General features: G+C 57.3%; 1 protein-coding gene across 4 annotated transcripts in view; it reads right to left on the bottom strand.

The window, feature by feature from the left end:
• Positions 1-25,635, bottom strand: part of OLFML2B (olfactomedin like 2B) — a 36,789-nt gene that overhangs the window by 1,319 nt on the left and 9,835 nt on the right. For 3 of the 4 annotated variants that reach the window (XM_042925298.1, XM_042925301.1, XM_042925300.1), the window contains exons 4-7: positions 17,518-17,694; positions 12,141-12,366; positions 9,698-10,210; positions 458-634 (exon numbers count right to left, since the gene is read on the bottom strand). In XM_042925298.1, coding sequence (XP_042781232.1) covers positions 458-634; positions 9,698-10,210; positions 12,141-12,366; positions 17,518-17,694 — 1,093 coding nt within the window. The remainder of the gene's footprint in view (positions 1-457; positions 635-9,697; positions 10,211-12,140; positions 12,367-17,517; positions 17,695-25,635) is intronic. The other variant, XM_042925299.1, reaches the window with a different exon arrangement.

The raw sequence follows: 25,635 nt of genomic DNA, 5'->3' as shown, positions 1-25,635 counted from the left end.
GCGGTCCGGACCCGCGTCTCCACGTCTCCGCTCTGCCACTTACGGGTTTCGTCCAGCACACGGCGAGCCTCCGCACGCCCGCCCACCACCCGGAGAGAAGGCGGCCCACTCCCCTCGCCTGGCGGGTTCCAGTCCCAGGGCGCTAACCCACGAGAGCCCGGCCGGCACCCCACCCCACCCCGCGCCCTGGGAGGGGGGAGGTGCTGTCACCACCGGCCCCCTCCAGTCCACGACCCAGGAGCTGTGCGCAGGGAATGCGGGGCGGGCAGAAGCGGGCCCTCCCGCGACCAGGAAGGACCTCTCGCCACCGGAAGGCGGAAGGCCCTTCTCATCCGCCCCCTGCTTCCGGAGATCTGGCCGCGATGAAAGCAGGAGGGGGGAGGGCACCCACGAGGGCCTGCGATGGAAGCAGGGGGGGGGGGGGGGCAGAGGCACCCACGGGGCCCGCCGCCTGTACCCTGTTTGAAGTTCTCCAAGTTGCGGAACTCCACCAGCGTGTTGCCATAGTAATAGTTGGTGACGTAAATCCGCTCATCCTTGGCCAGGGGGTCCTTCATCCAGGCCCCTTCGTTCCGCCCGTACGTGTTCTGGGTGATCGGCCCCGTGATGGTGGACAGGGTGTCCTTGCACCTTCCTGACGGCGGAGACAGGGACGAGGGGCAGGGGTGAAGGGGGACCTGAAGCGAGCGCCCCCCTCCCGGGTCTGACCCCGTGCGGCTTCAGCGGCCTTCGAGGTGCCCAGAGCCGAGACGCCTCGACATCGTCCGCTCCTCCTCCCGCCGGTCCTGCGCTCTACTCACTCCGAGCCACCTGCTGCCACCATCCCCACTGCGTTAGTGTCCCCGTGCGGGCTTGTCAGCCCTACAGACTCCTCCCTCAAGGATCTAAGCTCCAGAGTTCTCTTCTGACACCACAGCCTCCTGGGAAAGACCATCCTGCTTCTACTGGATTCCGTCTGTTCCCACCGTGCTATGAACGAGCCTCTCCGGGACGTCATTTCTCTGCCGAGCGACCCTGGTGCCTCCCCCTCCGCCCTCCAGGTCTCCCCCACCTGGAACGCGAGCACCGCGGGAGGCAGGCAGGGGGCTTCCTCCTCCCCACGGTCCTCAGGATACAGCATCTGGGTGGATACATGGCAGCCGGGGAAGCCCGACCAGAGCTGAGCAACTTGCCTACTGCCTGTGACAGGGACGCGGGGCTCCACCCGCCGCTGAGCTGCCCAGAGGCGTCTGGCCAGGCTGTCCGGGGCCAGGTCAGTCCCGGTTGAGCAGTGGCTGTCGGTGCCCCTGAGGCCCACCCCCTGGGTCCTGGAGAGCTGTCCTCCAGCCCATGCCCCTGTCGCTATGGTGGGCAAGATGCCAGGGTCCCCTTCTGGGGAGCTGGGGGAACAGGGGACCCAGCTCCACGTCAGGAGCTGCTTGGCTGTAGGCGCCCCTTCTAAGCCAAGTCTGCCTTCGTGGGACAGGAGCTCGGTAACGTACCCCTAATGGGCTCTCTGGAGTGACCTCTTGTGCCCAGGAGGGGCCCTGAAAGGCCACGGGAGCCACGTTGAGTTCTAGACCAAGTGGAAAGCCTGCCGTGCTTAATACGTAGTGTTGTTATGTAGTGAGCACAGCCCTCCCAGACACTGAAATGATGTGCGACCACCGAGAGCGTGTGTTCTTTCTGTCCCCGCACTGGTGGGTTGGGGAGGACGTGGGAAGGTGAATCCGGCCCTCACACCGCCCCCCGTCCTGCTCCTCCCGGCCGAACACCCCCACCTGCCATCAAGACTGGTGTGCGCATGGGCGAGAGTGTAAAAGTAACTGGTCCCTGACGTTCACCTGGGACAAAAAACAAAGGCCTACGGTTCAGATTCAGGGTGCTCTCGATTCCAGGCCACCCTCATTTCCAAACTGCTCCGATCCGTTCCATCCACCCTGCTTCCCCATTAGTGGTCTGAGGAAGGAGCTCGAGCTGGCAGGACAGGCAGGCACAGTGCCCTTGGCCCCGGGCCCGGGGCAGCAGGCGGCCGGAGGTGGGATGAACATTGTTTCCCAGGCGGGGCCCGCGGTGGGGTGCAACTGGCAGGCTTCGGGCAGCTCTGTGTGGGGTTCATTAGGTCCCGATCTGACAGAGCGGGGAGGGATTCGGTCTCCGTTAGACAAACAACAGCCGACCAGCCAAAGCCTCATTCCCCCACATCTGAGCTCATCTGTTCAAAACAATAAACCAGAAGGCTAGAGCTGAGCCCAGGCAGCGGCGTCTGATGGAAAATATCTCGTTCCCTGGCGCCGACCGGGGGTGCCGGCTGATAGGTGGGGAGGCCGTGCTTCCTCTGCGCGGAGGTGAGCCCTCGTGTGCCACCCCAGGGAGGAGCACTTCTCGTGTCCCCTCTCTGACCAGACTCAGGAACTGCCGATGAGCTCCCGGGAGCCAGGACTCCTCTGAGTTTTTTGAAACACTAGGGTGCCCTGGGCAGCCCGCTAAATCCCTACAGGTCCCGTCTGAGCCCCGAGGCTCTGCTGCGGCTCCCGAGGCGGGGGTGGGGGTGGGGGAGGCTTTAGAATCTGTCCCAGGTTTGGAGCCAGAGGCCTGGCCTTGGTCTTGGCCCTGCTACTGACCCCAGAGTCTGTGTTACCTCCAAAATGTCATACAGCCTTAATTTCTTCTGCAGTAAAGCGAGCGTAATATACGTCCTACCTACTTCACAAAGGTGCTCGAAGAATCCACTCCGATGACGGCACGGTAGGCTGAGTCATGGCCCAAAGACACCCAGGTCCTAACCCCGGAACCTGTGAATGTGACCTAACATGGCAAAAGGGACTGTGCAGATATGATTAAGTCAAAGATCTTGAGATGGGGATATCCCGGATTATCCGAGGGAGTCCCCAATGGCTCAGCAATTCCCTTATAACAGGGAGGCAGGAGATTTGACAGGAGGAAGCATGAGGGACGCAGCCGCCAAGCCAGGAAAGGCAAGATATGGATGCTCCTTTGGAGCCTCGGGAAGGAATCAGCCCTCCGACATCTTGATTTTAGCCCCTTGAGACACATTCCAGACTTCTCACCTCTAGAATGGTCAGAGAACAAATTTCCATTGTTTAAGCCACTAAGTTCGTGGTAATTTGTCACAGGAGACATAGACACTGAGGCGGATGGAGTTGGCTTCTGGAGTCAGGCGTCCCTACCTCTGTAGTTAGACGGAGTCCCAGCTGACAGGCACCCAGGACCTCAGATAGAGGGACACGGGCCGGCAGGAGGGCAGAAACAGTGGGCACACATGCACGGTTTCAGAGCACTTGAAAACATGTTCAAGGTCAGTAAAATCATGAGGCCCAGACCCATCACCACGGCCTGAGAACTGGGGCCGTTCGGACGCTCCTGCCCTTGGCAACAAACTGTCAGCCTCGGAGGGAAGACGCTTCGTGTTAACAACTCTCTTCAAGGACAGGGAGAGAAAGGCGGGAGGAAGTTCAAAGGAGCCACAGAGGAGACGGGCTATCTGTGACTCATGTTACAAGTGTCCCCCACGCTCAGTGACGGCAAACGTGTACGAAACCCTCTCTAGGTATCAGCCCCTTTAAGCAGACAGTTCAGTGGCTCTCCTGCGCAGGGTCCCAGGGGCTGAAAACAAGGGGCTCCTCCCCTGAGCACATGCACCTGCCCGTCCCTGGCCATCCTGAATCTGCAGAGAGGCCCCCCTGCCATCGCGGGCTCTCAGCTGTGGCGCTCACGGGGCAGGGTCCCCGCAGACACATGGGGGCACCGTGCCGTCCTCCCCGTCACCCCCGACACCTCCGATCGCCAGTGGCCAGGTCCTTCCCTGCCAGCTCTCACCGTGCTCTCCCCTGTCCCCACTCCCTGGTCCTGCTTCCCCAGCTCCCGGGCTGGCCTCCCCCCGCCCGACCTTCACTTTTGTCCTGAGAGCTACACTCTTGAGCCTCTCCCTGCTCTTCCTGCGGCCGCTGGGCAAACTCGGCTCCTCCTGAGGACTCAGCCCAGGCCCCGCTTCAAGGCACATCCAACTGCCCGCTAGACATTGGCCTCCCGTGTGCCTTCCTGGTTCCTCAGACTTCACAGGGTAAAAGCTGGAATCCAGTTGCTTCCATGGACAGCTTGCTGCACTCGCACCTCCCGCCCCCCAGAAAGGCACCGCATACCACCCAGTGGCCACACCAGGGTCCTGGTCCCTCCTGCTGTCTCCTCCTCCCCCACCCGCAGGTGGCTGTCTCCCACCTCTCCCTCTCCCCACCTTTCCCCTCCCCACCACTGTGGCTTAGTTCAGACCTCACTGCCTTTTCTGGGGTCACCCAGTTACCCGCTGGCCCCTCTGGCTCCTCTCTGCCCCTTTCCACCTCCCCTGCCCCGTGGTCACACGCTGTTTTCTGCTTAAACCCTTAACCCGCCATCGCCATCACCGGCCACCGTGGGAAGCTGACTCAGCCCCTATCCCGGCACGCCTGTCCTCCCGCAGTCTATCCCTGCCCCCGCCGATCCCCACCAAACTCTGGTGGCTCCAGGGGCCAGGAGGGGACAGAAACAGGTGAAGGGGGGGGGGGAGGGACGACAGGCAGCAATATAGAGGCCGTGGCGGGTTGGGAGAGCAGCTGACCCGAAGGCATCCAAACTCAAGGCTGTAAGAACATCCTGGGATGAATTCAGCCCTCTGGCCGCCACACTAACTGCTTGTGTTCGCGGGCTGCCCTCTCGGGGTGCACAGGCCTTCGTGGCCTGTGATCTCTGTGCCATCACAGCGGGCCCCTGCTAGGAAGGGGCCACCCTGGCTTTAACGCTCTGCTGTCGCCATCCTGACGGTCTTGATAATTTTACCTGTGACGTTGTTTCTAGAAGCAAAGTCTAACAGGACCGTGGAGCGCGTGCACGTGTACAGGAGCACGCAACACGTGTGTGTCTGCCTTCCTCGTCACCCGTTTGCACGCGGCATTTGCTGGGCCTGATGGACACAGGACTCCGGGGGGACCCACCGTGCGCGGGGGTTCAGCCAGACTCGGGTGAGCGCGTTGCCCCCACGGCGGAGCCAGGGGGACCCGCGGCCCCAGAGGCCGTGCTTTCCCCGGGAGCCAGGGCTTAGCGGAACGTAGAAGACAGTGGCGCATTCAGAAACGTGAAAAACCGAGTAAAGGGCCCCGTGTTATTTCTTGTGTTACTTCCTGGGATTAGCCAACGACCGACAGCCGGTCTTGTTAGCCTTCCCCACCCAGCGGGCTGGAATGGCGCGTCCTGCCATCACGCGCACCTACCAAGAAGGAAAAAAGAGCCGAGCGGGCTCGTGCGGCCTTGCACCGTCCTGCTAAGAACAGAATCCGCCTGCATGAAGGGGCTGTGACGTAGGAATTGCGTCATTCTGGTGACTTCCACACGGGAGTTAAAAGATCTTATATTCGCATTTAAAACTGACGTTTCACAATGTAAATGTGGTAAAACTCATGCGAGTAATTTGAATTTTTAGTTATTTCTTCACTTACACTGGCACGAAATAGCAAAGAAAAACAGCATGAGAGAGAGAGAGAGAGAGAGAGACAGAGTCACCACAGAAGAAAGGGAGAAGCTTCTATTCACTACCTCTCGTGACGCCCCACCCCCCGCGCTCTCATTCAGGACGAGGATCCACAAGTCACTGGCCGCCCCGACCATGCCGCTCCCGCAGTCCCACCTTCCACCTCCCTGCTCGGCCCGGCCAGTTCTTCCTCATCCTTCGGGACGGCCAGGTCAGCTCTCTTTCCAGGAGAGAGCCCCTCGGACCCAAAGCACCCCATGCATCCCTCCGCCAGAACTGAAACGATGTTCACGGGCCCCAAACACGAGCGGGGACACTACCTCGCCTGAGTTGTGAACGCCTCCTGCACCTGCCGCCAACCTGCTGAACACCTGCCTTCCGCTGGGCATCTCAGGTCCCGCCTCAACAGCTCCCTACCACTTTCAGAGTTGACGCTGTGATCCCTTTCATCATCAGGCCCCTGTCCCTGTTCCCCTCCAGCATGTGCCCTTGCCTGGGGGGCTTCCTTCACACCCCCCAGGCAGGTGGCTCTGCCTGCGGGGGCTGCTCTCCCCCCACCCCAGGGGGCCGTACGCTGGGGGGCCACGCCTGGAGATGGGGGTCCACGGTCAGAGCTGCTGCCGGCCTTGGCCGGACCAAGAACATCCCCATGTGCACGGCTCCCTCAGGCCACACTAGCCACTTGTCCCCGCCTAGTCCCCCTGGGACGTGAAAACAGCTCCCGCCCTTTCGGGCACCAAGTGAGCCTTTTCCTGGCAGAGAGGTGAGGACTGGATTCCTCAGCCCCTTACAAGGAAGCCTCCACTGCATACTCCTGCTTCTAGGCCCAGGGCTCCTGCTTGTGACTGAAGTTCCCTGTGGCTTCAGGGGGCCGCTTGGGTGACTGGGGACAAAGCAACTGACAGCAGAGTGCCCGTGGGGTCGGGGAACGAGCCTGTTAGGTGGCAGGTGGCGACTGGGGCAGTTCTTGTCCGGGCGCTGTGGGGGGGGGGGGGGGGGTCCGGCCAGCACTGCTCCTGGCCCGTCAGCACCACCTTCCTCACGCAGCCCGGACCGGCACCCCCTGATACGTGGCAGGCAGGGCTGGCCACCCCACCCATAACCAGAGGGCCGCCAGACCTCGGGGACTGTTAGTGTCTCGGGCTTGTGGGGGAGACCGGTCTTCACAGATCGGGTTTCCTGGGTTCAACGAGGAGACGGGCTCTCACGGGTACTGTCGTCATCCTGACGGTCGCCTCGTCTGCTCCTCCCCTCTCCTTCCCCACCCCAAACCAGCCCATGGAAAATCTTGAATCAGGAGCTGCAGCTGTTGAAGTCTGGGGCTCTGCAGAGCCTGGCCCACGTGGCATAGGCTTTTCTTCCTCTGCAGGAGCCTCAACAGCCATCCCCAGGCCCCAGGTTGGTGGCTGACCCCTCCCCGGGCTGCAGGGACAGTGGCTGACCCCTCCCCGGGCCCCAGGATGGTGGCTGACCCTTCCCTGGAGAGCTGGCAGCATCTTTCCCCTCCCGGTCCTACAGTGAGTAGACTTTAGCCAATGCTTGTTTTCATAACCAAAAGTTAATTCTGATTTACTTGTTTTTGGAGTTTTTCTGAAAGGTTTACAGTTCTCCTGAGGATCATGGTAGACATTTTAGGACATCACAAAATCAGATTTGGAAAACATGGCATAGGACGTTCCTTTTAAAAGCAGCCCCATTTAAAACTGCATCTCAAATAGCTTAACATCAAAATTGCCAGACTCATTAAACAGCAAACGGCCTCCACGGGCAGCATACTAGTAGCCTGTGTCGGTTTCAGCCAAATGGTTTTTATTTACCTGCAACTAGGACACGTGGGTGCAACCTGGTCGAACTCAGCCGGGCACAGACAAGCAGGGGTCTGCAGAGAAGGTTCCGGAAAGGAAATCCCATCCACACTAACAGCTCGAGGGAGCCACTTGACAGCGATAAACGATTAAAAATGATCCCCCAAAACGAGCCAGCCAAGACCACGCCGCCGGAGACACAGAACTTTCCTCTCTCTGTGCCCCCCTCTCTTTTCACCCCTCAGTGTTCGAAGAAAACACCACATGTATGTTCACGTCCCTGTGTTTTCTCTGCAGTGGACTCCAGAGGCAAGGATTTTCTTCTGGAAAACCCTCTGGGCCAGTCTTTAGGCAGACCCTTATATCCTCTACGTGCCGATGTCATTCTGGTTAAACAGAATACTGAACAACAAGAGAAAATGATTTCCCACCTCCGGCTCCCATCAGGTAAATGGCCACAAGGATGCCAGGTTTCTCCCGCCTGGGCCTCAGCATCTCAGACAGGCTACTGGAGGTGGGCAGAGTCCTAAGAGCCCCAGAAAGGCACATGTTGGCAGCTACACTGGGGGCAACCACCCACGAAGGCAGGCACAGCAGAGAACCCCACTCCTGGCTAGGAAGTCACCCAGGGAAGAGCTCTCAGGCTGATAAATAGCATCGCTGAGGGCACACAGGTGTGCAGGTTCACCTGTAGCCTGTCTTCACCGTCAGTATCTGAGCCACCCGTGGAGGGACAAGTCTTCTGGACGAACTGTCCCTCCCACTCAAGGGGGAAGCAGTGGGGGTACGGGGGCACCGGGGAGCTCACTCCATGGTGGGGGCGGGGTGCAGTGCTGATCTCGGGGCCTGTGGTCCCATGAGCATGGTCAAGGCCACCCAGAGCCAGTGCGGAAGTGGGAAACTCAGGCTCAGACCCCAGGACGTTCTGCAGAAATTGGGTAGGACCTGTGGCTTCAGGATGGACTTTCCACGCAGTAAGGAGCTGCCGTCTACACTGTGGTCAGCTTGCTTCCACCACGGAAGGGAAAGGAAAGGAAAGGAAAAAAAATGTTCTCTCCTGTTCCCACCCCAACTTCTGCGGCCCAAGAACTGCCTTCTTCTCAAGGTTCATGAGATTTTGCCCTGGGGTCTATTTTTCCTGGATATTTCCCTGCTCCCACTCTGCTGTTATTCTGGGATTTTCCCCCAAGAAGAATCTCTTGCCGTATCATGGCCTGATAAACCTACTGCAAACAACAACAAAAAGCCATAGGATTTCACGCAGACAACAGTCTAGCAAATTTCTGATTTCATGTGAGACCCATAGAAAGGCAGGGATTTGGCCAAGGTCACACAGCTGTCAGCGGCCGGGACCAGACTACAACCCAGGTGTTTGCTCCCGGCAGGTGCTCTGTCCACCACCTGGTCCGACAGCAGCTACCAGCACCTTGTTGGGAGGAGGGAACGGGAAGAAGGAAGACCTAGGCAGAAGGCAAACCATGTCTCCTGCAAAGCTCATGCACTTTTCAACACGCATTTTGATGAAACTATGATTCAACAGTGTTTTCATTCACTACCCGTGGTGACTTAACTAAAGTGTAGTTCTCTTGGGAGAGGCACCTGTGGCTCCCACCTCTTCTGTTGTCGACTTTCCCCCACCCCGTGTCCCACGGTTCCCAGAGTCCTCCTGTGGCCGCGGAGCCCCCAGAATGGGGCACAGAACAGGGCTGCACTCCTCCATGCTTCTGGGACACGTTCTGCTCCTTTAGGCCCAACAGTCAGAATGTTTCCCTTCTCTGTTTAGAAAACTCCTGTTCATCCTTCAAAACCCAGCTCAAATGCCGCCCTCCTCAGGAAAGCTTCCCCAGCCTTCTTGGCATCCGGGCCAAGCTGGTGCTCCCTTTCCACTCCTCTGTTCCTCCTCTGTGAGAGCATTTGCCACACGGTGCTGCGATGTCCCCACGCTCTCCAAGGCCGCCGCTCGTGAGATTTGGCCCTGGGGCCTGTTGTGCTAGTTACTCCCTGCCCCCTCCCTGACCCCACAAATAGGAACCGCTTGTTATCTCACGGCCTGGTAAACCTCCTGCAGAAAACTTAACTCAGTCATTGCCGAATACCCGGTCCCCACTACAGGAAAGCACACAAGTGTTTACAAAACTGACCAATGCAGGCGGGGCCCTGGCTCCGCTGATTTCGATTTACTCTGGAAAGGAGCTTCCCACCGGGCTCGCCGGCCACACTATGAACGCATAAACCCAGGGTCAACCTGCGGCACTGGCCGAAGACGCAACTCCACTCACTCTCCTTTCCGAAGAAGTCTGACCATCTGGCTCCTGTCTCTCCATTCAACCTCTCCCAGGCTCAGCCTGTTACCGTGCGAGCGGGAGACGGGGGCCAGGCAGAAGGAACTCACCTATGACATTCCGGATGTCATCCTCCTCCTCCGGGCTCAGGGTGGGGCTGGCGGAGGCCCTGCCCTGCCCCATGGCAGCGTCTCTCCCCATCGGGTCTGTCTGGACTGTGGTGGGAGGCACCAGGGCCGTGGGTGGAGCCTCGGTAAATGCGTCCCCAGAGGCCCCTGGCACGGAAGCCGAGGCCGGAGGCTGCTGGGTGGCTGTGTGGGCCACGGTGGTGGCTGGTACCTGAGTGGAAGGTTCCAGGCCTGCCCCCGTCGTGGGACCTGGAATCATGGAGGAAGTCTGGAGCGGGTCTGGGAACCGCGTCACTGAGGGGGACAGGGTGGGGTCGGGGGAGCTGGGATCTGAGGGCGAGGCCGGGGCCGAGGTCTGCATGTGGGTCATGCCGGAGGTGCCCTGGTGGGTGGCCACCGGCCTCCGGGGGGCGCTGGTCAGCAGGTCGTTGTGTCTCAGAAGCTGATCTTCAATCAGCAGATCCACTCCGTTGTCACCACTGAAAAACTCGTCTTCTGGGAAACAAACAGAAGGTCATCTGTGATTCGGGCGGAGGAGCACTGTCAGGCAGGCAAGAGTATGCATTCGGCAGATTAACAACAAGGTTTCTTTCCTCGACATGACGGCCTGATTCAGAGATGCAGCCCGGCTGGGACTGCAGAAGAGGCAGGTGGGAAGCAGCAGAGATGGGAGGGCTCTGCATCTCCTGGAGGGTCTCTGAACAGACCGCCTCTGAGCTCCACCCGGTCTCCGGGGCACCGGGAGGACGCACAGCCACCACCTGAGCTGGAGGAAGTCACCCCACCCCTGTCCACTCCCCTGGCGGACGCATATGGAGCACATCCAACAAGGGTGAGCAGAACAAACATCCTTCCCCTTCATGGAGCTTCTGTCCAATGGTGCAGACACTAAACAATAGCACACTTACAGTGCTTGGGGGAGAAAGTCGAGGGGGGTGAGGCATGCCCCGGAGCAGGGAGGCGAAAGGAGACTTCCAGTAATGGATAAAGTGGTCAGGAGGGAGATGAGCAGAGGCCCTAAGGAGGTGAAAGAGTTGGCCAAGCAGCCATCAGAGGAAGAGTATTCTGGGGAGAACAGCAGCAGTGCAAAGGCCCTGAGGCCAGAACCTGCCTGTGAAGGCTGAGGAGCAGCCAGTGTGAGAAGCAGAGGGTGTGAGGGGAGAGTAACAGGTGACATCAGGGAGGACACAGGAGCCACATCACATTGGGTTTGGCTGCTGTTTGGACTTGAGTTCTTCTTGTGCGTGAAATGGGGGACTGTACACGGTTTTGAGCAGAGAAGGAATATGAGGCGGCAAAGATCTCTTAGGACACAAAGTCTAACCACAGATGAAATAAACAGAGAATTGCATTTCATCTGTTTGTTAAAACCACCATTAAGGAACTGAAGCCATGGGCAGGGCAAAAACGTTTGCAGTACATACAATTAACAAAGGACTTGTTCCAGAATATGTAAAAGAAAAAAAAAAAAATCCCATAAGTCAGTAATTTAAAAAGACAGGGGCGCCTGGGTGGCTCAGGTGGTTAAGTGTCCAACTTCAGTTCAGGTCATGATCTCACAGTCCGTGGGTTTGAGCCCCACATCGGGCTCTGTGCTGACGGCTCAGAGCCTGGAAGCTCCTTCAGATTCTGTGTCTCCCTCTCTCTCTCTACCCCTCCCACACTCATGCTCTGTCTCTGTCTCAAAAATAAATAAACATTAAAAAAAAAAAAAGGCAACAAACATGGTTAAAAATGGGCAAAGGGCACCTGGGTGGCTCAGTCGGTTGAGCATCCGACTTCAGCTCAGGTCATGATTTCATGGTTCGTGGGTTCGAGCCCTGCATCAAGCTCTGTGCTGACAGCTCAGAGCCTGGAACCTGCTGCGGGTTCTCTGTCTCCCTTTCTGCCCCTCCCCTGGTTGCACGCTCGCACGCTCTCTCTCTCAAAAATAAATAAACATTAAAAAATTTTTTTTACATGGGCAAAATGACTATGCCAACAGCTAGGTGAGCATCAACTGTGAGGAGGGACAGGGGAGAAGCCCAGGTACCTGGAGGCAGGAACAGGTGCGGCGGGGGGCGGGGGCAGGGGTCTGAGCACATCATCCCACCTCCAAGCCTCAGTGTCCTCATCTGCAAACTAGGAAACCAGGCTGGGGGATGGGAGTGGGGGGTGCACAGAAGTCCCTTAAAGCTCTGCTGTGTGATCTTCTGCAAGCCCAGAGAGGTCAAGTGACTTGCCCAAAGCTGCTCAGCAAACTGTGAGACGATACAGCAGGAACTCTGGATAATTCGTAACCGCAGGCAGTTTTCCCATGACCTGGCTGGCCCGGAGAGGCCACGGCAGCAATCGGACCCCAGAAGGGGCGTGTGGCTCAGAGGATGTGCAGATACACAGGGTGCAAACGGTGACTCCCTCCCCACCCCGCCGACCCCCAACTCACGCTGCTCTTCGATGTTGTTCTCCTCCTCCGGGACCTTGGCCTTGTAGTAGGTGATGCCCCGGATGACGGTGGGCTTGGAGGCCGGTCGGCCCCGCAGGGGGACCTGCCTCTGTAGGGGCCGCTGTGGCCTCACCACCTCGGGCGGGGCCAGGGGCCTCGTCTGCAGGAGCTCGATGGAGTTGATCTGCTGGGACACGGTTTCTTCCTGCAGAAACCGCTCCTCATACTGTTCAGAGGGGACACAAGTTAAGGTCAGGTCACTGGCCAGACAGGCAGTGGTAGGAGGAGGCAGTGCTGGAGCCGGGACACTGTCCTACGTGCTTTACGGACGCCAACCAATCTTCCCCTGAGTCCCACGAGGTAGGAGCTATTTATCACTCCCACGTACACATCAGGAACCTGAGGCACAGAGACGTCAGGTAAATTGCCCAAGGTCCCACAGCAGGTAAGTGGTAGCAGCAGGATTTGAACCCAGGCCCTCTGGCTGCAGCACGTGTCTCTGTAACGTCCACACTGTGCTTTCCAGCCTAGGGCTGCTGCGTGACTTAGATCTTGTCTCAGTTGTTTCCGGGGAGGTCTGTGTGTGGGCAATGGTGTCCAGGCTGGGACATGAGGCCGGAGAACCAAGATGCACCCCTCGGGATGAAGCTTTTCCTTCCGTTATCAGAAGGAACTGCTCCACAGCCTCCCTGATGCATCCAGGATAAAGTCCAAAGTGCCTGGCCTGGCATTTTCCACCCTCTTAAGCACGGACCCGGACCCAGGTCAGCATTCCCGTCTTGTTCTGTGCCCCCAGCCCCAACCCTTCCTTGGTGCTTCAGTCACCTGGCTGACTCCTCAAACTCTCGGCTCTCCTGAGCTGCCGGGCCTTTGCTCGGACTGTTTTCTCCATCTGGAAGGCCTCCTCTCTTCCCCCCTCTAGCTACTTATCATAATGTACCCATTTCTCCAGGCCCCGCTAACCTCTCACGTCCTTAAGAAAATAGTCCCAGCCCTTCTCGTTCATAATTAATCTTTGTTTCCCAGTTCTCACTCTGCACTTTGTGGCAGAAACTTCTAACCGACCACGTAAATCCCGTCTCCTTGTTCCTCTCTAATGGGAAGCTGGCTTTGTGGGAGGGGCCACGGGACAAAGTCCTGGCCAGTGGGGTATAAGGAGAAGTTGGTGGAAAGAGCTTTTGGAAGAGCTCCTTAAAAGGGAGGCTGAGTCAGCTGGAAGGCATCTTTCGCACTCTTCCTGACTGGTCTGGCCTGAAATGCGGACAGGGCGGCTAGAGTAGGGCAGCCCTCCTGTGACCAGGAGGGGATCTGGAGGATGGATGCCACTGACGGCACCATGAAGTTAACCACCCACCACGGTCTGCCTGCCCCTGGAGCCCTTCTACACGAAAGAACAGCAGACTCGGGCCTTCTCCTCAAGATGCTGACACAGCTCCTAAGGGACACAAGTCTTTCCCTTCTACCACAGCACCTCTCCCAGCCTGCCTTCCGTGGGCATTATTTAAGAATTTGCCTCTGCAGACCCTGTGGAATAGAAGGACAGCAATCACCTCTTGCTCAGTTCTGATGCCCCCGGCTGGGCGCTCCTTAATATTTACATTGCATTTCCCTTAAGTCATCTCTGTGCCCAACACGGGGCTCAAACTCATGACCCCAAGATCAAGAGTCGCTTACTCTACTGACTGAACCACCCAGGCACCCCCCGTTGCCCTGAATTTTTTAATCAGAACAAATCCCGAGGAACAGTCTACATTTGTGACTGGCATTGGGATTCTGTCAAATGATGCTTTAAAGTAGGCAGCCCATGACCCAGGCCTCTTTTTTTTTTTTTTTTTTTTTTTAAGTTTCATTTATTTAAGTAATCTCCTCACCCAACATCGGGCTTGACCTCATGGCCCCGAGATCAAGAGTCGCACGCCCCTCCGACGGAGCCAGCCGGGCGCCCCGACCTGGGCGTCCCGACAGCACCCTGAGGACGCTGCCGTGCTGGTTCTGGTCCAGCGGAAGGAGCGCCCTGTCCTCCGTGGAGCTGCTGCCCAGGCAATGGCCTCTTGTGTCCACGGCGTGGCACGCTCTCTGGGTCCTGCCTCGGTCCATCTGGTCACGTAGCCGCCCCCAACCCAGGATCCCGATCACCCACCACTGAAAACAACAGACTTTGGGCACAGGTTCCTGGGAGCTGAGTTCAAAGCCAGGGCCGCCCACAGGTGGTCCAGTTCCTGAGGGGTGTGGCCCTGACCTGCTCTCAGGAGGAGGGCTCCGGGGGCTCCATAATGAAGAGGAGGCTTCCTGTCGCCCCCGAGCCATGGAAGCCCCCTCCTCACCACGACGAGGTGGGCAAGCGCCCCTAAATCCCGTTACCTGAGACCCCAGTGACATCCCCCCAGAGAAGCAGAGCCCACTGAGAAACAACACCTCTGTCCCCGGAGGACCAGGGTCCTGAGAGGCAGGGCAGGGCCTTCAGGGTCACAGAATATGAGCTGGAGGAAAGCCAGCCCGAATGGCCAACTTTCTCACTTTGCACAGAAAGAAGCAAATAAGGCTCTTGTTTTGACCTTAAAAATCTGGCCTGGAGGAAACCTGGAGTCCTTCCCAACCACACCCCCAAGGCTGTACTGGGTTTTCCCGTGACAAAAGAGCTGAACCAGGTGACAGAGCAGACATGGCAGCCCCATGCTCCCTGGCATCCCGTGGGGACCGACTTCTCCAAAGCAGGGGCCCCTCTCTGCCAGCCTCCCCTGGCTGGGGCCAGAGAGCTGTCTAGAAAGGGGCAGGCGTGTGCCCAGGGGAGCCCCCACTCCTGCCACCTGCCCCCTCCTCAATTCCCATTTCGGCTGGTGAGCTGAGCTGGACTAGAGATGCAGGGATACGTGGCCTGTGGGGAAGAATTTCAGTGGGCTCCCATTCTGACCAGACACGTCCCTTTATGGCATTTTTTAACCCTTTGACAATGAGGCAAGGTAGAGAGCACTTTACAAATAAGCAAAGAGGGGCTCGGGGTCATTTAGAAATTCGGCTGAAGGTCAGTCAGTGAAGTGGCTGAGAGGGGCACTTCCGAATTAGACCCAGGGCTGCTGTCTTTAGAGCCTGCACGCTTCCTTACATTAAGCCACACTGCCCACACCGGTGACCATGGGACTGACTTGTCTGCCATCCAAAAACTCGTCTACACCCCCAAGCCCACAAGGCCATGGTCTGGCTACTGCCCAGCAGACTTGGGGATCCCTCATTTCCCACTGGGAAAGGAGGCTGGGAAGCTGAGAAGAGGCCCCCAAGCGCCTGACTCAGACGCTGTGGGCCGGCTAATTGCCGGACCCTGGCCTCCCTCCGCATTGCAAAAGCAGGTTGTCATTTCTTCATGGTAAACCCCAGGAACTGTCTTTAATTCCAGGCTCTCCGGGACAGGCGGGAACTGCAGTTCCTTCTCCCAGCCAAGCAGATGGAGTAAGACCATGGCGGCCTCTGCCAGAGAACATATAATTTCCCTGGATCCACTGGCGACAGGCTGTGCTGGGCGGCCGCTGCCCCCACCAAGCTTTGATTTCCTCTCTCTGTTAATCCAAGAGTCTGTTGTATGACTTCAACTCCTGGCGTCCCTGTGTCCCCACTCCCAACCCGGCCCCCAGAGCCCCTTGCCAACCCTCCAGGCAACGACCTTGTTGGAGAGAGGCCTCCAACAAATGGCCATTCACCACGCCGAGAAACCCCAACATCATCGACGAGAACCCTGAAAATAACCACCGAACCCAGCACCCCATTTGCCCCCTTTTGAGTCATGGGGTTCGCTACAGAGACAGAAAGATGAAGCGGGGGGGGCAGGAAGATCCTAGCCTTGGCCTTCCCCCCTTCCCACCCCTCCCTGGCCCAGGCTCTACCCCCTGGCACGGGAGGATTGTGCTCACCTCAGCAGCGTGCTGAACGGGGATTTCAGGAGGGGAAAGGGCTTTGCTGAGCAAGGACAAAACGGGTTTGGTGCATTTGATTTGGTTTACTGTTTGCCCTCAGGAAATATGAGCCTGGTTGCTGAACATACCACATAATGTATCATCAAGACAACAGACGGGTTCTCAGGCTCAGCCGACTGGGAAACTGGAAGCCAGAGAGGGCAGGGAATGCCGGACTCCGCCAGGCCCTAGGCCAGCTCAAGTTGCCAGATGGGCTGAGACAGGAGTGGCTGGGTCCCAGGTGCGGGAAAAGGGTACCTCCAAGTTCCCTTCCAGCCCAAATGTCCTCAGCTTTTTGGTTTATTTAGAAGCTCAGATTTGGGGCGCCTGGGTGGCTCAGTTGGTTGAGCGTCCAACTTCGGCTCAGGTCATGATTTCACGGTTTGTGAGTTCGAGCCCCACGTCAGGCTCTGTGCTGACAGCTCAGAGCCTGGAGCCTGCTTCGGATTCTGTGTCTCCCCCTCTCTCTGCCCCTCCCCCACTCGTGCTCGGTCTCTTTCCCTCTCAAAAATAAACGTTAAAAGAAAATTTGTAAGTTCAGACTTGTTCAAGGATGACCCACTAAGCTGACTAAACACATGCTCAGCAGCTAGTGCCTTGGGGACAACTAAAAATGAGAATAAAAATAATTGCTTAAGAAACATGGTATTTCCAAAAAATCATCAAAGCAGTCATCATGGGCAAAGCCAGAAAATTATTGGCCTTCCTTATACTTATTTTCTGGTCTGGAACTGGTTTTATTTTCAATTCCTTCTTGGGCAGGGTGCAAGCACCGTATGGTCTTCAGGGTTTCTGGCCTCCACAGTCCTGATCTGCCCACTGTCCTGCCTTCAGAATACATGTGCCCAGGATTTCCCCTAACCCACAGCTGCCGCCTGCTTGGCATCTCTTTTACGAGTCTCCAAGCGTTCCAAGCATCGGCTGACTTCCTCTCTTACCCCAGTTCCTAGTGGCCCAGGCAACAGGCTCCTACACAGCAATGCCTAGCCCTTCTCTACGTGGCAGTGCACAGCAACGGCTCAGACGCTCTGAGTGTCCAAGGCCCTGCGCCCTGCCTGCCCCCCAACACCCTGCCAGGGGACACCTCGGCGGTACACCTGGAATCCAGGCTCTGCCACCCACCACCGACTCTTGGCCCGGTGAAACACTTCAACACTCACTCACGGAGCCCCTCTGGGCCGCAGAGTCAACCCTGCCCCATCACACCCACAGAACTGCTATCTAGATAAAATGACACCGTGACCGTGAAAGAACCAAATCCGGCAAAGCTCTGTGCACGCGTGAGAGCCATGCCAAGTCCGCATGGCAAGAGGAAGGTGACCGGGCACCAATGGGTTCCGCAGGTGGCAAGTGTGGGGCTCGTGGGGGTCAGAGCAGAGAGGGAATGGGCACAAAGCAGGCTGTGCTCGGAGGCCAGGGAGCCGGGGCCGTACCTCGGGGTGGGTGTAGGCGGCCGCCGCGTCCCTCTGCAAGGCCGAGCGGACGTCTGGCATGCTGTCCAGGAGGCTCTTAGAGCAGTTCTCTTTCCCCCGCTTGTTCATCTCCGTTCGGATTTCTTCCATGTCTTCTTTGATTTGCTCATTTTCCTTGGTGAGGTTTTTGGAAACTTCCTGAGAAGAGAAAAAATGTAAAAAAGAAAATCCATGATGAGGCGCTGGGTGGCTCAGTCGGGTAAGCATCTGACTCGGGCTCAGGTCACGATCTCACGGTTTGTGAGATCGAGCCCTGCATGGGGTTCTATGCTGACAGCTCGGAGCCCGGAGCCTGCTTCGGATTCTGTGTCTCCCTCTCTCTCTGCCCCTCTCCTGCTCAGTCTCTCTCTCCTTCAAAAATAAATAAATGTTAAAAACAATAAAAAAAGAAAAAAGAAGATCCATTAATGTGCTCTAAAGATGAGCAGAAGGCAGCTGGCAGCCATCTTCGGGTCAGAGCTAGAAATGCAAAAGCAGGCTGAGAAATCGGCCAAGAAGTGACTGGGGCTCTGGAGAGGTCCGGCCCTGTGCTGAGGGCCAGATCCCAGGCAGTATTTCTGGGCCAATACGGCTCTGGGGCGTCCCACTGCTGGACATGCTACCCCCAACTCCCATAGCTTTCCTAGTCATGACACTGCCTTGTCTCCAGGTCACCAGGACACCTGGCTCCTTTTCTGTCATTTGCACACGGTCGTCCTTATCCGGCGAGAACTAACACTACAAAAACTTCCACTCATACCCCATACATGTGTACCAGCAGCTCAATGAACAGAAGAAGGGTTTTTAAAGCAATTTTAGAAGAGGTGGCTGAAGACATCTACTTAACCTGCATTTCTAGTGAACACAAACTAACCCCCAGCACTCTGAAAGCATCATTTACATAGAAAACCCACAGGCTGGTTTTAAACTTTCCTATTTACCCATAAAAACAGATTCCCTAGGTGACTTCCACCTGGCAAAGGAATGGTGTTCCAGTCCTGGTTCATACCGGAAGGGACCGAAGGCGCATCTAAGCCAACCAGCACTGGTGAGTACCTCCCGTGTGTCTGAGGAGCAAAGCCTCGCGATACCCTGGGGTTCTTGGTCTGGGGGTGCGGGGGAGGTGCCAACTATAAGTGGGAAGAAGGTGCGCGTGGCAAGAGGAAGGTGACCGGGCACCGACGGGTTCCGCAGGTGGCAAGCGTGGGGTTCGTGGGGGTCAGAGCAGAGAGGGAACGGCACAAAGCAGGGCCCCAGAGGCGGTGACGCAGCACGGGATCTGAACCAGCCTGGGTACCCACAGGCTCAGAGGGGCCCTTCTCCTCTGGTTATTCTGAGGGAGGTTGGTCTCCTGCACGGAGACCCAACACTGTCCTGCTCTGGCCTGCATTCTAGTTTGCATGAGCATCTGAGTTTTTGTTTTTTAATTCTTTTTAACGTTTATTCATCTTCGAGAGACGGAGAGAGACAGGGTGCGAGCCGGGGAGGGGCAGAGAGAGAGGAAGACACAGAATCCGAAGCAGGCTCCAGGCTCCGAGCTGTCGGCACAGACAGGTGCCCCGTGAGTTTTCAGATGTGATGTTCTCCTTGGGCCGTGTTTATGACGTGGGTAGAGGAAGCCACCATGTAAAACAGAAGATGCATTTGCTTTCTGTCTTGGGGACCGTAAAAGCACAGACGTTGACAGGCACAGCCCTGCAGCCTGGCAGGATACTAAGTCCTAGAGGAAAGCCGCGGTAGCTCCGAGTGGGGTGTAGAAGTATCCAGGCCGGCAGTAACCCCCGGCATTGTGGCTCCCATGGCTCCCATGGGGGCTCCCCTGACCAGTCTACTAGGCCCCAGAACCACCGGCCACGCCATTCTCCTGGCATTTCATTTCACGGCAGATTTCGAGCACTGGAAGGGCTTGATGTGTTCTGTGGGGCGCAGGCTAAGCTCGTGTCTCTAAATGGCAGTTAACTGTGAGAGAGAAAGCCCCTGAGAGAGAAGTCTTCTTTAAGGAATACCCGGAATGAGCAGTCTTACCGGGTGGGCAGTCATTCCCGATAGGTGTTGTCAGGGGCGGTCAAGTGCAATGGTTAAGAGCAGGGGTTCTGGAGGGAACAGTCTGGCTTACATGTCAATGTTAGTCCTACTTCTTTGATCCTAGACAAATCAAAGTCCCTGAGCTGCAGTGTCCCCAGGGGTAAAATGGAGTAATACTAGGATTTTCCCTACGGATTATTAGGAGTAAATAAGTGCATATATATGGAAGTGCATGGGACGTGGTGATTATTTTTGACAGGATGTTACAGCTGGGTGTTCTAGGCCCCTGCGGGATCCCAGAATTCAAGCCCTTCTCAGATGGGGAAACTGAGGCCCAGAGGAACGATGTCGTTTTCCTCAGATGACAGACACAAACGTGGCAGAGCTGAGCCCAGCACCCAGCCTCCTGGCCCTTGCTTCCGCAGTTCACTTGTGGAACCACTAAGACGGCTGGGGGGAGGGTCCTGGAGCTCAGCCAGTTCTCTGAGCAGTGGGGAGCCCATCAGAGGGGCCTGTGAATGTTGCAGTGTGGTCTCAGGGTATATGACAGAATATGCACATGCAGAGAAATGCAGAAATGGTGGATTCCCCTAAGTCCTTGTTACACAAAGCATGTCTCAGGAACCTGTTAGGAGCGCAGTCTGGGGCCCCGCCCGGGCACCTGCGGAATCAGAATCTACCTTTTAACAAGACCCCCAGGCGATGTGCATACACATCAAAGTTTGAGAAGGGTTGTCTTAAATGTTGGAAGCTTGGGGTACATCTGCTGGAAACAGGACCAAAATGTATGAAAGGGGCTGTTTTACCGGAGCCAAATATTAGGATTCACACATTTCTTTTTTGTTTTTAAAGATTTCATTTTTTAAAAATTTCTTTTACACGTTTATTTATTTTTCAGAGCCAGAGACAGAGAGCATGGGCGGGGAAGGGGCAGAGACAGAGGGAGACACAGAATCCGAAGCAGGCTCCAGGCTCTGAGCTGTCGGCACAGAACGTGACTCAGGGCTCAAACCCACGAATTGTGAGATCATGACCTGAGCCTAAGTTGGACACTTAACCGACTGAGACACCCAAGCACCCCGAAACATTTTATCTGTAAGTAATCTCTACACCCAATGTGGGGCTTGAACTCACAACCCCGAGATTAAGAGTCTCCTGTTCTACCGCGGAGCCAGCCAGGCACCCCGGGATTCACGCCTTTCTGTACCTCCACGAGCACCTGCTAAGAGCAGCGTCCAGGCATCTCCCCCATGAATTCTCCACATCCTGAGGCAACACGGCCCAGCAGGCTCAGCGGTTCAGTGTTACTTCTTCATTAATGTGCTCAGTGCTGGGCACCAAGGGGTCCAGCAGAAGCCACAAAGCCCAGGATCCTGCTCTGATAAAGACCACCCTCCACCGAGGGGAAGAAAGCAATAAACAGGAAAGCACCAACTAGTGACAAGTGGAAGGCAGGGCGAGGCGACAGAGGTAGCTTCTGACTCCTCATCGAGGTCAATGACTCTGTCTCTAAGGTGGGGGCTGAGGCCCTCGGACTCCACTCTGGGTGGATCCCGTGGCAGGGCCCGCATAGCCTTACGGCCAAAACAAGATTCCGCCTGATTCCCGAACACCCTGCAAGAGTCCGCATCGGCCTGTGTGCTCACTGGGAGAAAAAGGGCGGCCCCCCAGATTCACCTGCTCCCTGGACCCCGGGGGTTCTAGGTCCCTGGAGGGGCTTTCTTCTCACTGATGTATGAGTCCCCAGTGCCCTTTCTGATTTCAGTGAGGAAGCATTATTTTGGGTTTCGGCACGGGAGGGTTGACATGGCACGGCCTTGAGCGCCCACGGGAACAACAGAGTTTACTCTCCTGAATCAACACCCGGCTGGCGGTGACATCACCCCACCGGCCAGCCAGGCCGAGCCAGGCGGTGTCCCCCAGGATGGCACAGCGGCTCTTCCTCCTCAACCGCCCGCTGACCCGGCCACCTCCCCCCTCCCCGGGGGTGCTGGCCCTGCAGGGCTCCCCACGGCCCCCTGAGAGTCTGGCTTCCCCGTGGGGCACTTCTCAGGAAGTACGGGGGAGGCTGCCCACACAGGGCCCTCTAGACTCAGCCCTGGCAGAAGAGTGAACCCCATGACCTCATGCCTTGGGCTCTTCCCCCGGGACAGCTGCAACCGTGACGTCCGTGGCGAGTGCTGCTTGGCTCACGGGCAGCGCTGGCAATGTGGCTGAGGAGGCAGGCAGGGGGTCTACCTGGCAGGGGCCGGCACACCGCACGGTGGCCGCCAAGGATCCCGGTGCTATGAGGAGGACGGCGGGGAGGAGGGCGGAACAGCCAGTGGACAGAAGGCTGGCACCAGAGGCCGGGCACAGCCAGGTGCAGCACTTAAAGACCGGAGCAGAGCCAAGGACCTGAGAGGCGCTCACAGAGCAGGCGGCTCGTGCTGGAGGGACACGCGGTCGGGCACCGGGCACGGGAGGGTGCGAGCCCAGGGCGCGAAGGGGACCAGCGTCCCGTGCTGACTACAGCCAGATGCGCAGATACCAGAGGAAGGAACCAGGAGAGGGGCTGGGTGTAGGCGAAGTCGGGGGCACAGCTGGCACGCGGTTGGCCAGAGCCATGGAGGGTCTGGTGCAGGTGGGTGGGATGGGGGCAGGGGCCAGGGCCGAGGGGGAGACTGAGCAAGAGCGTGAGCCGGCGGTGCTAGGACCTGCTGGGACCTGAGGAAGAGACACCACGGCGCAGGGCTCTGGCCACTCGCTGTGGCCCCACTCCCCCTGCCCGGAGCCCTGGACGGCGCTGCCTTGAGGGGAGGTGCTGGCTCCGAGGACCAGCCCACACCGCCATCGCCACCAGAAGGCAGGTGATGGGACCGCTCTGGGAATAATGACGCTGCCCGCCCCCCCCACCCACCCACCAAGCAGGCCTGGCGTGGAGAATGAACCAGGGGCTGCCTGCACGGTGCCAGGCATGGAGTAGGACTTGGTGCGCCCAGCGAAGCTGGAGTGGGACCCCTGCGACCCCAGCAGCAGACAGGCAGGTGGGAAAGGGCAAGTGAGCTAAGGTTCGGTGGGCTGGGCAGGAGGGAAGGGGACGGCCCCGAGGCTGCTGGGTCTTAAAGAGACGCACCAGACACCTGCAGGAGGAGACGGAGCTGGACTGCGGCTGGGCCAAGCCTGGGCCCCAGGTCATGCAGCAGGCACGTGTCCCCACATCCCAAGAGGCCACCTGACCCCATCGCTCGCTGGCTGGGAGTACACAGGGCCCGATACAGATGGCAAGCCTGAGGGCCCAGACACTGGCCTTCCTTGAGGGGGTGAAGGTGTGGGGGTGACCGGATCCTGGGTGGGGGGGCCCACTCACGGCTCCTGGTCACTCGCCTGCCCTTCCCCCTCTGAGCCGTCCAGGACACAGCGAGGACCAGGTGGCCTGGGACAGCCGCCCCAGCCGACAGCTGTCTCCAGCCCCTGGTGAAAGAGCTGGTGGGGGAGAGCAGCTAGAAACAGCCGGTGCTCCAGCTGACAGGACCCGGAGCGATCCTGGAGCACGGATGACGGAGCTGGGCAGGCCGCCTGGGTGCAGGGGCCACCTGCTGTCGCCTCCAATCACTCCCCCCGCCCAGCCCCAGACAGCTGCTGCGCGTCTAGCCCGCATCAGCTGTGGGGCCAAGACCCGGAAACAGAGATGGCTCAGGCCCAGGTTGCCCTCAAAAGTCCAGAGCCTGGAAGGACAGCCAACCAAGCAAAGAACAAGAAGTCCCAGGCCTCTGCTGGTGAATTTGCTTTAGGGGCAACCTCACCCCTTTAAAACAGCCACGGGCTCCTTCACGTCCTGGCACCTACGAGCTGCTCCCAGGCCAGCAGACGGAGGGCGGGCTCTCACACCTTTAGTCTGGTTAGCCGAAAGAAAACCTTTCTTTCCACAGAGACAAATTCGATTTGAAGTACATACAAGCCCAGGAGACAGAGTATATTCACTCGAACCCATATTCAGATGTAATTGAATTAAATAACATTAAAGCCGAAATTTATCTTAGAAATATTATCTCCAACCCTTTCCCCTTTCACAGATGACGACACAGTGGTCGGACAGGGTGGGGGACACTTCTCTCCAAGAGTAGGAGAGGCAGGACGTGACCAACTGCGAAAGCAGATTTGCTCAGGAAAAACAGTGAATCCTGGGGGTGTCTAGAAGGGCATGGAAGGCAGGCACAGAGGGAAGGCCTGGAAAGAGACAGTTCCCCTAACTCACGGCCAGGCCTGCACAGACGAAAATTACATTTTCCTATTAGTTGATGAAAAGATACATCCCCTCGAGTCAGGAATGCTCCTGTGATCTTGCCTTTCAGACCAGAAACACAAAGGCCACCGAATCCTTTGGTTTGAAGAAGAAGCCTCAGCAAAGCCTGTGCTGGCACATTCTGGGGAGCAGGCCAGTTCTGAGTCTGGTAACTACATCACAGAGTTTTAAATTTTTTTAATGTTTACTTTTGAGAGATAGAGCATGAGCAGGGGAGGAACAGAGAGAGAGGGAGACACAGAATCCGAAGCAGGGTCCAGGCTCTGAGCTGTCAGCACAGAGCCCGACGAGGGGCTCGAACCCACAGACCGCGAGATCATGACCTGAGCCAAAGCCAGATGCTCAACCGACTGAGCCACCCAGGCGCCCCACTTTTATTATTTATTTTTTGCATCACAGATTTTAAATCTTACTCGGACACAAAGCTGTCAGGGGAAAAGGCTTCGGAGAACACACAAGGTTCCACGGTGACCATCTGTGCTCACGGACAAGTTTTACAAACCCCGGCAGACGCGTGTGAGGAGAAGAAGAGTCGAGTCACCCTCCCAGAAGGTGCAGGGCTTCCGCAACAGAAAGCACACTCCGGGCAGCTTGCAGGCACGCAGCTGTGTTAAGAGCAGGGGCTGTGTACCCACACATACACGTGGACATACGTATCCACAGTCACACGCATATCCAAGTACTTGGGAGCACTGACAGGTGTCCTGCTGCCACGCGGGGGTGGGGCACTTCTTCACAAAGACCTGCAAGTTGTGTAGGAATGACTTAATCATACTAAAACCCTGATGCTAGAAGAGATTATTTTAATGACCTGTCCCTCTGTCCTTTTCTCCACTTTGATAATCAATCTGCTCCTGGAAGCAGTATTTGGCACTGGGCATAGGACCCCATGACTCTGTCCCGCTGCCTTCAGAATCCATCCCCGGGCCTGGGCAGCCTACGAGGTTTCGGGTCTCCGGGTGCACTCAGAGCTCAGGGTAAAAGTCTTCTCAGCGGAATCACTGTCACTGCCGGGCCTATACGCAATGAACAGGGTTTGCCTTTGGAAGCCACAGATTGTCCTTCTAGACTTCCGATTCCCACCTCTGCTGGCACCTATTCTCTGTGCCCACCCACCCCTGACTCTAATGTAACTCATACTCCTGGATCTCCTTCCCCTTCCCAGCCACTGCCAGGAGAGGGTCAGCCTTACTCTGCCACATCCAAGGTCCTGGACCGCTGACCACCTTGGATGTTACTTCTCCCTGGACCAGTTCTCGAGGAACGCCCGCGGGGTTTCGGGCCTCCACCAGGCGAACAGAAAAGATGTGTGGGGGGTTAGGTTTCCGGAATACAGTGAAATGGCCCTGCTCTGCTACACTCTCCAAACTGACGAAAGCTAGAAAGTCTGACCACAGCAGGTGCTGGCGGGGACGTGTGTGGCACTTTCAGTCCCCGCTGGAGGGAACGTAAACTTGAACTACCACTTGGGAACACAGCTTGGCAACCCCCCGCCCTACAGATGAAGATGAGCGTAACTAACGTCCCAGAAGCTCCCTTCCTACTTACACACCGCAGAGAAATGCACACGCGTGTGGGCCAGGGACACAGACAGGGACGTGCATGTACAGGGAGACTCCTGGGCTACTGTGAATTATAAAACTGCAAACACACCCCGTATCCATCATCAGCACAACGGAGTGATCAACCGTGGTGCATTCACACAATAGACTACTACACGGCGATAAAAGTAAATGAACTACAGGACACAAAACCACGTAGGTAACTATTAAAAACAAGGGGTGCCTGGC

The sequence above is a fragment of the Panthera leo genome, chromosome F3 (assembly GCF_018350215.1).
Source record: "Panthera leo isolate Ple1 chromosome F3, P.leo_Ple1_pat1.1, whole genome shotgun sequence".
NCBI classification, from domain to species: Eukaryota; Metazoa; Chordata; class Mammalia; order Carnivora; family Felidae; genus Panthera; species Panthera leo.
This window is presented reverse-complemented; position numbering and strand designations above follow the sequence as displayed.